The 13,517-nt window shown below is 38.1% G+C and overlaps 1 protein-coding gene across 2 annotated transcripts in view; it reads left to right on the forward strand.

Annotated features, from left to right (window-relative positions):
* The first annotated feature begins 4,244 nt into the window (after positions 1–4,244).
* The window catches only part of taok2b (TAO kinase 2b), a 30,322-nt gene continuing 21,049 nt past the window's right edge, over positions 4,245–13,517 (forward strand). For both annotated transcript variants that reach the window (XM_062441996.1, XM_062441995.1), the window contains exons 1-9: positions 4,245–4,778; positions 8,350–8,490; positions 10,164–10,235; positions 10,320–10,421; positions 11,270–11,315; positions 11,449–11,545; positions 11,850–11,963; positions 13,136–13,227; positions 13,391–13,484. In XM_062441996.1, the coding sequence (XP_062297980.1) occupies positions 8,359–8,490; positions 10,164–10,235; positions 10,320–10,421; positions 11,270–11,315; positions 11,449–11,545; positions 11,850–11,963; positions 13,136–13,227; positions 13,391–13,484 (749 nt within the window). In that variant the 5' untranslated portion in view covers positions 4,245–4,778; positions 8,350–8,358. The remainder of the gene's footprint in view (positions 4,779–8,349; positions 8,491–10,163; positions 10,236–10,319; positions 10,422–11,269; positions 11,316–11,448; positions 11,546–11,849; positions 11,964–13,135; positions 13,228–13,390; positions 13,485–13,517) is intronic.

A 13,517-nucleotide genomic window follows, 5' to 3' on the forward strand; every position in this document is an offset into this window, starting at 1 on the left:
AAAAGCAGAAAAAGTGGCAACATTTTTCAATTTGAGGAACTGAAACCTTTTGCTTGACAGATTATTTAAATAACTAATTATCAAAATAGATGTCAGTTACATTTCTGTCACTCAGTTCTTTGTTTAAGCACCAAAAAGCACAACATCTTGCAGAATTAATGTCATTTATCAATTTTTACACCAAAATCAATTTTGTGTTGCATTTCATCTTGCCATCTAGTTAGTTTTTGCTTTCAAACAACATCTAAAATCTCTATGTCTTGTCCAGAATTTTCTCACTTTCTGCATCACCTGACAACTACTTTATAAATGCAAAAATGCCCCACATAAAATATTTTTTGACCAACCATATAAAATAACCAACATGTTTTACTTTCACACTTCCTGAAATGTCAGATGTTCCACTTCAGAAGTAAATTTTCCTAAAGATTATATAAAAAAATCTTTAAAGTCTTGATAAAAATTCCACTTAATGTATCTTTTTATAGAGGCACATATGCAAGAGAAATACAAGCATATGTTTTGACAATATATTTACCCATAAAACGGATGTGTTTCTTGCAGCAGGCAACAGTTATATCCTGTTAAAGGTTTCTGGATGAGGAAACTCTTATAGATTCTTACAGGGTCAACTTAATGACACCTACTGGGAAAAGCAAGAGTGTACTTGAGCATACTGTTACAGTTAAAATAATATTGAGAATTGAAATTGAACACTCCAAATAGAAAATCAGATAAAAAGTAACCCTACAAAAGTGTCCTTATTGTTATCAAAGGCATGACAATAAAAACATATCTTGGATGTATTAAAGAGTCACAGGCCGATTACAGCTAATATCCCAGTGTGTGATAATCTGCATGAGTATTGGTTACATTTGTCTGGAAAAAAAAGGATTATAGCTTCCATGAAATAACCTGATGACAACGTCCGGGATTAAGCCTCGGGTGGGTCAATCTATACACTGTAGGTCCTGCAATAAGGATGTAAATGTGAAGTCTGAATTAACTGGCTGAACTGAAACACTTAAGCGCTCGGGTCATGATAGTATGATGATTGTCGTCTGCTCTGAACTTTTCCCCTCTGCCTGTTATGTAAATTCATCAAAAATCTGTTTGCATAAGAAGCATAATCCGCTAGGCTAGGCAATGTGAACTTGTAACAATTTTATTATCCTTTTTTTCCTTCCCATTTGTAAAAGGATAAAGATTCTATTTTTTATTTTCTTCAACAAGTTCAACATTAACCGAGGATGATGCAGAAAGGTGCAGAGGAAACATGTTGCCATCTTTTCGTTGTATCATCATTGTTATGTGTGTGTGGCGCATCAGCTAAAAGTGCACACCATAGAGATTACACTGAGTGGATTATAAGAGCAAAGGCCGGGCCAAACAAGACATATGTGCGATTGTGATGCCATGTATGTGTGTGTGCCACCAAACCAACCTGACATGAAGGCATAAAACAACTTCAAAAATCCATTTACATTATAAGCATATGGCAAAATAAGAACAGTAGGGTTGCAACTCATTTTCATTATGGATTATTCTGCAGATTAGTTTTTGTTCTGGGCTTTAAAATGTCAGAAATAGTGATAACATTTTCCATAAAAATGTCCCATAGGCCAAGATGATGTTTTTTAATGTCTTTTTTTGTCCAACCAACAGTCCATAATCCAAATATCTTCCATTTTCTAAGCTGGTAAACAGCAGCAAATCCTGCAGCTGCAACAGTTGCTGTTATTTTAGGTTTGTTATTATTTTCTGAGGCATCATGAAATAGTTAACATAGCCTTTTTATTTCTGAGCAAGGATTACATGATAATCTGTCATCCCAAACATCATTAAAACAGATGGGTGCCTGCCTGGTATGAGTTGTATGAGTTTATATTTGTTAAGATATTTTCCATTACTTCCACTACACAAATGATACATTTCTTTATCTGACAGCTTCAGTGACTTGTTATTTTGCAGATGCAGTTTTTACATACAAAACATATGACCATCATATCAAACATGATGCCAAACCACCCAACAGAATATAAATCAGTTAAATAGCTCACATGTGGCCGGTTTTCTCCTTGAGTATTTCTATTCAAGTCAAAAGTTAAGTGAAAATGACATACAATGAAACAAAGCATGGATAGCTATAGTGATAAACAGCTTTCTGTCAAATTGTACTCTGCTAAAGATATGGCCTTAACTTTTTGAACGAATATGCACATATATTCATCGCAAAGTTTAACTGTTGGACACAAAATGTTTCCTACATCACTGTGAAATGTATTCTCAGTGTTTGTGCACTGGAGGCTTCAAGTTTCCACATCATACCCGTCTAAATAGGATATTGGACCAGGATTGTCTTTCAAACTACTTGTGGTGTTAACAATCATGCTCTTAGGCCCACTCATAAAGAATGGATTGTCAATTAGTATTTATATAGTATATTATAGTATTTTATTTTATTTTATCACTGTCACCCTAACAGTGGTACTTTTTTCCACTGTACTGCTGTGTCAATTTGAATTTCTCCCAAGGGGATCAATAAAGATACATCTTATCTTATCTTGTCTTATCTTATTTTATCTTATTTTATCTTATCTTATTTTATCTTGTCTTATCTTATCTTATCTTATCTTATCTTGTCTTATCTTAATGTGAAAACAGCCTTTTAGTGTCAGACTGTGCACATACATCATTCTGCACAGTGAAGCTCAAACATCCAACTGTAGGAACAATAAGGAAAACATATTCACATTATATTAACATGGTACACTTGCTCTCTTTATAAGAGAAGACAAGCTGAATATAGTATATTTTTGTGTGGCATTTGCTTGGAAATAGTCTACTCAGATTAATATGATTGACCCATTTGTGTTGTCTTATTCTTAAAATCACATGCTCAGCTCGTAGTTTCCACTCTCCACATTGCATCTACATTGTTAATTAGTTGTGGGATTTATTAGTCTTAAAACAATTTGAATCTGCTGTTTCAGTGACAAAGTGTTTTTACTTTTGGGAATGTGTTTGGTTTGTTCTTTTGAAGTCTGGCCTTACTGATCTGTTTTCCAGTATGTGGCACTGTTCCACTGAACGAGGCGGTGAAGATGCTCCAGCTGGACGTTGGCCCTGGCAGGCTAGTCTGCAACTCTGCACATACATCATTCTGCACAGTGAACCTCAAACATTTAACTGTGGGAATAATAAACTCAACACATTTTTAGTGCAGGGGGACTTTTTTTTCTCTCTCCACTTTATTGAGTGCATGAATGAACATGAGGTGCATTTTTGGGAAAAATGCTAGGGAGGTTCACAAACAACACACAGGAAATAGAAAGAAAATTAAATAAATGATCATATAAATAATAAAGAATAAAAATCATAATGAAATACAATAAATATAATAGCAGAAAAATAGACAAAACAAAACTCAACCCAATAACGTTTTTTTTAACAGCCTTCTTATTAGATTTATTTCTGTAAGTACTGCACATATTCTTTATTAACTGAGAAGAGTTTTTTTATTGGAAAATTACACTCATAAAAAAATATGAAATATTTACCTTAGCTGAGATACGGGTTGAGGTTAAGATAACTTTGCAAAGTATGAAAATTGCAAAAAACCTTATTCAAAATGCTCAATAAAAGACACTGCTAAAGACACTTATTTTTGCTCGACATTCACAGTCAAGGCTTCTGATCTTCCTGTGGACGTCCAACTTAAGATAATTGATTTGAAGGACAAATTTGCCTCGGTCAGCTTGGACACATTTTTATCAGACCTATCTCTTATTAGGGTAACCCCAAATCTACAAAACCTGGCTGCAAAAATGTGTGCACGTTTGGGACGACTTATCTTTGTGAACAAGCTTTTTAAGTGATGAGCATCAATGAAACAAAACTGTGTTACAGATTGACACATAATATTGTTGAATTTGCACACATTTTTTTTAATGAAGACATATCAGGCTGTTAATCTGTTTTGTGAATAGATGGTTTGTTATAGTAAAGTTATAATATAGTATGTTATGTATTATTTGTAGGTTATTATGCAATGATTTTACTGGTCTTGAATATTATTCATAATCTTTTATTGTACGTATTTCAGTTTGTTGGGGTTTTCTGTTGTATTATTATTATTTTCTGCAGCAGTACTGTGAGCAGCGTGGCGCGCTGTTGATGTTCGCCTGCCCATTTTTGAAGCGTCGAAGAAGAGCATTTCCGTTTTCCTTTCGGCTCCCCGCCCCGCTCCGCCATGATGAAGTCCTGAACAAAAAAACGGACGAGAGTCGAGCAAAAATGGGGGATAAGATGAACTGGAGATGAAATACGCCGACAACACTAACGTAATGACAGCGCAAAGTGGAGCACGGAGCGGACCAGTTGAGATTAATGAACCAGTTCCCTGCTGAAAACGTCGCAAGCAGCTCCTGGCGTGACGTTATTTAGTTAGCGGTGTTGCTAACAGCAGCTAAAGCCAGCCTGTGGGTTTCTGTGGGAGACTCTCTGCTGGCTGGCTGGCAGGCAGGCGGCAGTCAGCTAGCTGTCACTTTAATTGACTGGCACTTTACTCGTGTCATGTCGTGCAGACGTGCAAGCTGTCCAATCTAACCGGGAGCGTCAGGATGGAGAGGAGTCCGAGTAAAAACATCGACAGACACAATGTGGTTTGTTCGTGTTGAATAGACACCAGAGCCGAGGAAAGAGGAGTGAGACCAATAATTTCCAGCCAGGCCAGTCAGCTAGCTCTAAGCTAGCTACAGTGGATCCCAAAAGCCACGGTAAGACATGTTATAAATCATTCAGTGTGCTAAAGCAGACGAGTGCGCCTCTCTTATCCTCATCTGCAGGCGAAAGCACAGCTGCAATAATGGACTGCATCATTGCAGATGTTGGAGAGGTTGACATTGTCATTGGCCTGCACCCTGAACCCCCAGCCAGCCTTGGGAGTTGTTGTTGACTACTGTTGAATGCATTTCTTTGGTGAGCCAGAGCAAAGATTAGCCTAATTGACCAGCCAAGTGCAAAAGCAATCCAGCTTGCTCAGCTGAGATGCACACTGTATATAATACTCGCAGAAAAACACACATCTAGACAAGATTCAGCTTCCCCCCAGCTTTTATTCACATGCACATGCACAGCAGCACAGCAACATCGAAGGCAGTGAAATGTGGCTTCTTTTAGCTCCAGATCCAATCACAGTAGAGTGTATAGTAAGAGAAAAAGATTACAATTAAAATATGTACAGTACACATCATATACCACATTATGTACCAATATAAATTAAATAGCACATTGGTAAAAACTGTAAATATTACTCCTCTGTCTCACCAGCTAAAGACAATATGCATTTTTTTTTGTCTTATTGTGTCCTGCAAAATATAGAGAGATAATATATTGGCGAAAACTACATAACTGCACTGTTTGTTGCTTGTTTTGAGTATGGCGTGAATCAGGTCCCTGTAATAAGTGGATTGAAAGCTTGCTTTAGGCTTGGTTGCGATATTTAAAGAACTTCTCATTTTTCAAAGGGAACCACATTGCTTCCTCTTTAAAAAGCAGTAAAACTGGCCATGAAAGAAGTGCTTCATCTCATCCATTAAGGACATGAATGCCAAACTGTGTAGATACAGGCCTCTTTAAGATATGAAGCATGTGTTGCATTTCTACATTAACCCATTTTATTCAAAATTCCAATGACTCCATGATGTACTGATATCACCTGCCAGGCTGGTCAGTGCATCACAGAAATAAGCATGTTACTACTACTCTGCAGTACAGCTACACTTACAACCTTTCAGTATGTATGATGAATATACTTATATTTTGGAGTAGTTTGAGTATCTGTTTCCTCCTTTAAAATGGGAGGCTATGATGGTAATCTACTCAATTTAACTAACATATATATTTTGATTGCAAATGAATATTTTCTTAATGTTGCTGATTGGATCTGCATTTAAAATAATATAAAATGGGGTTTAAAAATCTCTGTCTATGACTAAAATTGGATGTTTTCCATACAGGCCTTTGATGATAGCACACATATTGTGGTCTTCACAAGACAATAATTTGATAATCCCAAATAATGTCTGTGCTGTATTTAATTAGGATTTTTAATGGGAATGAAATGGAAAGTGTCATAAACCACTTTAGAAACAAAATATAGAAACAAATCTTAGTTGTCTCACGGAATGGATCATATGTCTCAACCTTGTACGCCGCAAAACAAAACACTGCATGAAACCATTAAAGCCACAGCTGTGATGCAGGTTATATGTTCTTTCTGCAGAGATGATCTCTAGTCAGTCAGTCAGTCATTTTATAAATATGCTGGCTCTACTAATTTGAAGGAAGATCTGATTACAGATGTGTACTTTGCAAGTGTATCATGTTAGAAAATAACAGACCAGATGTGACATTAAGTGGATAGTAAATATTAAATAATCCTCACTGGGTGGGGAACATCATTATTTAGATATTAGATTGAGTGATGAGCCTGATATGAGTTTCCACTAACCGCAAATTTGTCAAAGTAGTATTTAAGTATTTAAGTTAGGCTTCATTTCTCCATCCTATTACAAACGCCATTCATCGTTTTTCTGCTCAACTTGTTTGCAGTTTACTTTTATGTTGTGAATTTGTCCTGCTGTTTTCTGCTGCTTTTCACAGGGAAGTCTGTCTTTATGTCTGTAGTGCTGGATTCATGATTTCTCCTGATGACAACGGTCTAAAGTTTCATCTACACATTTCTTATGAACTGAACAATGTTTTGTTTTATCATCAACACGGACTGCAGCTAACAATTATTTTGATTATACTAATCTGCTGATTATTTTCTCAATCAGTTAATAATTTAGTCTATAAAACTCAGACAACTGTGAAAAATCTTCATCACAGTTTCTAAAACCCCAAAATATTCCATTTACTGTAATGAAAACAACATGAAAAGCAGAGAAGCACCACAATCTGACATTAGATAACTTGGAGCCATCACATGTTTCGTGTTTTGCTTGAAAAAATGACCAATTGCCAATTAATCAACTTTATCATCAACATAAAAAAAAACCTGAATATTTTGGGGTTTTGGATTATTGGCCAGACAAAGAAAGATATTTGAAGAAAATCATCTTTGTGAGAAATACAACTTTTTTTTTTTTTTTTACTATTTACTGTCATTTTATAGACAATTGATTGATCAATAAAATAATGGTCAGTTCAGACAATCATGACAAAAATCGTTAGTTGCAGCCCTAATGATGATGTAAAGAGTTTGTGGGGAATTTTGAAATCTTACTTTAAAATGAGGAAGATGAAAGAAAGCATCAAAAAGAAGAATTACGGGAGGAAAGAAAGCTACAGAAAAAATGTTATTCAAAAGCAGCTCCTCCTTTTCATTTTATTTTCCATCTTATGTTACATTCATGTTTTCTACATGCTTTTATGTCCTTTTCATGTGAAGCTCTTGGTGCATGTAACAGCTTTAGTTTTAAAGCACTTTGAGCTGCATTTCTTGTATGAAAGCTGCCATACAAATGAAGTTATTCTTATTCTTATTAGGAGCTATAGAAGAAGTATATACTGTATCTGGTTGACCTTTTTAGATTTAGAGAAGTTATTTTTTGCTGGTATTCTTCTTCCGGCCTATATGTCTGTTAGAGAGACAGATGGATGGATGGATGGATGAATGGGTGGGTGGATGGATGGATGAATGGGTGGGTGGGTGGGTGGCCATTTGAAGCTGATATTTTCCATCTACATCTGCCAAATACATTTGCATTTTTTGTGTTCTTACAGTTTAAATGCCTTAAATGTCTTTTTACACATGAACCGAAGTTGTTGGACGGTATGGGCTGGAAAAGCGAGCACTGCATTGAGCTGCAGATCAATGTGTTGATTTCTGGTGAGATCAGCACTACAAGCAGCCCTCTGACATTACAGCGAGTAACTCTGTTAAATATCTAAATAATATATCAGGGATGTTAGAAAAGTCTTCTCTGATTTGTCAGAGAGATGCCGGGCCTGCGCTATGTGACAGACTAGACCAGTGGTCTCCAACCCTGCTCCTGGAGAGCTACTGCCCTGCATGTTTTAGGTATCTCCTCACTCTAACACACCTGATTCTAATAATCAACTCGTTATCAAGCCCTTTGACGAGCCTCAGCTGCTTGATAACGAGTTAGAGTGAGGAGATACCTAAAACATGCAGGGCAGTAGCTCTCCAGGAGCAGGGTTGGAGACCACTGGACTAGACCATATTTCCTGGGCAGCTCGTGTTTCCAGCACAACATGAACGTTGGTAATCCTTCCAAATAACAGGCGCTCACACAGTGTGTCCCTTTCCCTGTTCTCCAGGCGCTGGCCATGCCGTCGAGTGTGCGGGCCGGGAGCCTGAAGGACCCGGAGGTGGCTGAGCTGTTCTGCAGGGAGGATCCTGAGAAGCTCTTCACAGACCTGAGGGAGATTGGACATGGGAGCTTCGGAGCAGTCTACTTTGTGAGTCTTTCTCCTTGGTCTTAGCCTCTAACTTAAATTAAGATACTGGTTGTCTCCTGTTGGTCTGAATTATATGTCTTTCATCAACATTTGAAAATTAAAATGTTAATATTTATCATTGAAATTTGGTGACTGAGAAATGCTGATAATAATACATGTTAATATGTATGTGGATGTGTAATTATGGGCTAACTGAAAGGTCTGTCAACTATGTCTTAATACACCACCACAGACTGTACGGGCTGTAACTACTGCAGCAGCAGACCAATCACACGTTGCATTAAACTTAAGGACTCTTGTGATGTTTGGCTGCAAGCAAAACCAAATAAATAGTCACTTTTTCTAAATCTGGACACTAAAAGAATAAAAGGCAGGTGTTATTTGACTGGAGAGGTTTCAATACTACTTGGTGTTGAGTTATTTTGCTCAATACCTGTATTGATACCGAGCCCTATTGACTGATTATTAACTCTGCTGAAAATGTGTTCTTGAATTCTGGAGTAAGTAATAGATAATGGTTGTTGTTCAGTGACATACATTTGCACACAAGCTCTTGAAAATGATCTGTTCAGAAAGATTTTCTCTGAATTTTGGTGCTTTGTACTCGTTGGTAATTTCAGATTTTTACTGTATTGATTTTCGTTCATATTCCACAGCACCGCTCCTCGAGGGGCTGCTGTAAGGCAAACACTCAGGCTTAACCTTGTTCAGCTGCTCTAAGACTGAATTGTTTTTTTTTAAATTTGGCTTAATTCATGAAACACATAATGCAAATAAAGTGAATGAAACTAATAATATAAATTTGGTGCTAAACTGATTTGTCTGTTCCTCTATATATCTTGTCAAATCTGTTGATTTACACTGTTGACTGACACAATATGACACAAGTTGATATTTTATAGACAAAAAAATCAACAGATCTGATTAATTGAAAACATAATCAATGATGTAAATAGTTGTTTATTGCAGCCCTGATCATGATGATAGTTGTAGCAGCTATAATGCTATCAGATTTATGTCACAATACTCTTCTGATGTGGGAAAAACATCTTCAGTATAATGAATGTCACTTTCTACAAGAAAAAGCTGCCGTTTCACATTTAATATGAGATCCCATCAATGAAATGTGCTCGCTGTAGTAAGTATAGCCAGAGTCAAGGTAAGCACAGCAAAGGGAAAAAGCCTGACAAATGAGGGAAAGAGTGATGATGTGTCTGATGGACAGGAGGGAAGATGATGATGATGATGATGATGATGATGATGATGATGATGGTGATGATGGTGGTACCACCAATAAGAACACAAGGTGGATTAACCCATCAGCTGAGGAGGAAATATGGCAGGAAAGAGGAAGAAACATGGACAAAGGACAACTCACAAGTGGTGGATGAAAAGCCCTGTTTAATGAAGGGTGAACAGGAGCTAGTCATGGTTGAAGGGACTGGAGGAGGGCAGGAGCGGAAGGAGGCTCAGCACAAATCTTTGTTTATGTAACAGTGATACGTAATGTTAAAATGGCTGATAAAGCTCAGTTCCACAAGGATCTTTTGAAAAGATGTGGCATTGGATAGCGGTCAGTGATACTTAAACTTAACCGGAATGGTTTTTTTCAGTAGTGCAAATAATAGTATAATAAATGTAATCATCTGTTCTCTTCAACTTGTCCACATTAGGCCCACGACATCCGCACCAATGAAGTGGTGGCCATCAAGAAGATGTCCTATAGTGGCAAACAGTCCAATGAGGTAGGAGCTGGCACCTTTTTAATGCCTCGTCTATTGATCGTCATGTTTGTTCATTAATCATTGCGAACCCTGCTTGTGTTTCAGAAATGGCAGGATATCATCAAGGAAGTGAAGTTCCTCCAGAAACTGCGCCACCCCAACACTGTCGAGTACCATGGCTGCTACCTGAGAGAGCACACGGCATGGGTGAGAGTGTTTCCAGACATGGTTCACATCCTAAATGGATTGTGCAGTAAACATCTGCAGCAGCTATGCAGGCTATTTATGTCACATTTGCAAAAAAAATGCATTGTTCTGTAAGCAAAGAAGATGCTTCTCATTGTGTTGATGTTGCTACTTTGTTCCTAATAGTACACTTTCTTTTTTAAGTCTTAACTAGGAGTGTACTTCCGTACTTAATCCTCCTTGTCCGCTGTGGACGCAGGCTACAATAAGCTCCCTCTATCAACTGTTAGGCAACCAGTTAAGTTAATCATGGCTAGCTTGTTCATCACGTCCCTGTGTCGGGTCATTTTTAGTCCACCAGGTTTTCTTCTGTCTGCAGGCGTCCATCTCAGCATGAGCACATTCAAACTATGTGCATTACTTGTTTGAAAGGATTCATGATAAGATGGACAGACCAGAGCTTGCATTCACACTACAATGACTACAGTGATCTCTCCAATCAGTGTGTTTTAAGTGTTTATACCAGTACATACAGTATTTTTATTGATGACAGATGACGCTAACAGGACATATATTTATCTAGTCATGTTGATCAGCTCGTAGTTTGTGGAGGACTGCTGCAGACTCCCAGAGATGCTCCGCTGCATCTTGGAGAACATGAGAACACTTTTCTGTGCTGCACCTCTTTTTGAAAAGTTTTCACACTTACATAAATGTACTGAACTCTCAGGGAGAACTGCCTCTGGTCCCAAAAAAATTGTTTCTCCATTCGGGTCGAGTGTGAAAAAGTCCTTAACGGTGTGTGTGCTCTTGGGTTAGGGTTCCCTAAAATAGCATGCAGCTGAACACTCACTGTATCTCTCTCCTAGCTGGTGATGGAGTACTGCTTGGGCTCAGCTTCTGACCTTTTAGAAGGTAAGCATTCATCAAAATTAGACATGTTTAAATAAGAAACACCAGTGAGTTACCTGTCTTGATCATTTGTTTACGTAGATGTTGTCATCTAACACCCAACGCCTGACGTCCTCTCATATCTGTTTTCACCCAGTCCACAAGAAACCCCTCCAGGAAGTGGAAATAGCTGCCATAACCCATGGTGCATTGCAGGGACTGGTGTATCTTCACTCTCACAACATGATTCACAGGTAACCGCCCCCCCCCCATTCCTTATCTCGCTTTCTGTTCGACTCTCCTCCCCCACACTTCAGACAACAGAAAAAATGAATACAGTGGAGAAAAGCACAAACTGTGCTGCTGAAGATACAGTAAGCTTATGCAATGATGTTTGTGCTCACTTACTGTGCAGCAACACATTTAGAGTTCATCTTGCTGCTCCCAGGCCTCTAACAATACATTTATCTCAACTTGTTTATGCCATCCTCACAATATTCCTGACTTGTCATTTTTCTCTCATCTGATTCTAATCGGACTTCTCACTGTCTCTCTCAGGGATGTGAAGGCAGGAAACATCTTACTAACAGAGCCAGGCCAGGTCAAACTGGGAGACTTTGGCTCTGCCTCCATTGTTGCACCAGCCAACTCCTTCGTGGGAACGCCTTATTGGTAAGACATCAATGTTTTCAACCATGACAGGATCATCATCCTCATAAGATTAAGACCCATGAATCCATAGGTATTACACCAAACTGTGATGCCTACTTCCTATCTGTTATTCATCCGCTACAAATAAAAAACTTAATCAGTACATAATTATATATTCATAAGATGCACCAAAACCATTTTAAAGTATAATCTGACTGTATATATCATGGTATTCTTAAGCTAGGAGCTTTTTTAATTCACATTGAAAGGAAAAACAGCTCAACAGTTTTTTTTTTCTTCATATTTCTTAGTTTAAAACATCTTTTATTTCCATTGTATTTCCTCATAATTTTTATCAATACCTTTACTCCCCAGGAAAACCATGTTATTGATTACCTTTTAAAAACGAATCACAAATCCTGTCATAACATTAATGGTATGAGAGTATGAAGCGGGGTTTTTTGCCAAGATTTAGCAATTTTGACCACTGAGACGTTTGCTAGCACCCCAACATATTGCAGGTAAATGTTTATGATGCTCAAAGCATCTAAAAAAGTTCAAATCAATGTACTCTTGACGTGGGATAATCCATATACCTTGTTATGAAACGCCTCTTCGATCAGCATCATCACATGAGGCTCCTTAACCAGAATTCAGAGGGTTCCTGAAGAGCCAGCTGCTGACTAAATATCAAACTACTTGCCTCTGTGTGTCCGAGCTTAATTTATTTTCACCCATGTGAGGTGAAAGAAGAAGAGAATCAAATTCATTTAAAGCATGCAGAGTGGAGTTCAAGTTATAACTGGATAGACCTGCAGGTTACCTGAGCATTTCATTTAATTTAATAGAACCCAAAGTAACGTTTCAATTGACACACTGATATTTATTTACAAATATAGAAAACAGAAAAATCTTCAGCAAATCCTCTCATGGTTGAAGCTGGAACCAGTAAATGTTCATTATTTTACTGCCAACCAGCTAATAATTTCAGCATCCCTCTGATGATGTCAGGTGTGGGACTATCAGCAGCTGCAGGTTGCTGTTGTACATGAGGCAGCCAACCCTCGTAACATTCACGACTATTCATGCAGCTTAGACGTTGGAAATGAGCCAGAGGTGGTGTTCTCTGTTGGTCCTGCATCAAAGGAAAGGAGCTTGAAATGGCTGAATGCTTTGTTGTTTCCTCTGTGCAGGATGGCCCCCGAGGTGATCCTGGCCATGGACGAGGGCCAGTACGACGGGAAGGTGGATGTGTGGTCACTTGGCATTACCTGCATAGAGCTGGGTAAGATATGGTGGTAAAAATGCTCCACAAGTGCGTTTTCGTGTTCACAAAGCTGAAAGAATCCAACCCCTTTGTTTGCTCTCCCTCTTCTCCTTCTTCTTTTTTTTCTTGCTCTTTATCTGACACTCTCTGTCACGCTATGTTGTGGTTCGTCACTGTCTAGCGGAAAGGAAGCCTCCTCTGTTCAACATGAATGCTATGAGTGCCTTATACCACATCGCCCAGAATGAGAGCCCTGTGTTGCAGTCTAATCACTGGTGAGAGATACTTGCTAAACGCTTTTTTTTCTA

Source organism: Scomber scombrus, chromosome 21 (assembly GCF_963691925.1).
Source record: "Scomber scombrus chromosome 21, fScoSco1.1, whole genome shotgun sequence".
NCBI lineage: Eukaryota > Metazoa > Chordata > Actinopteri > Scombriformes > Scombridae > Scomber > Scomber scombrus.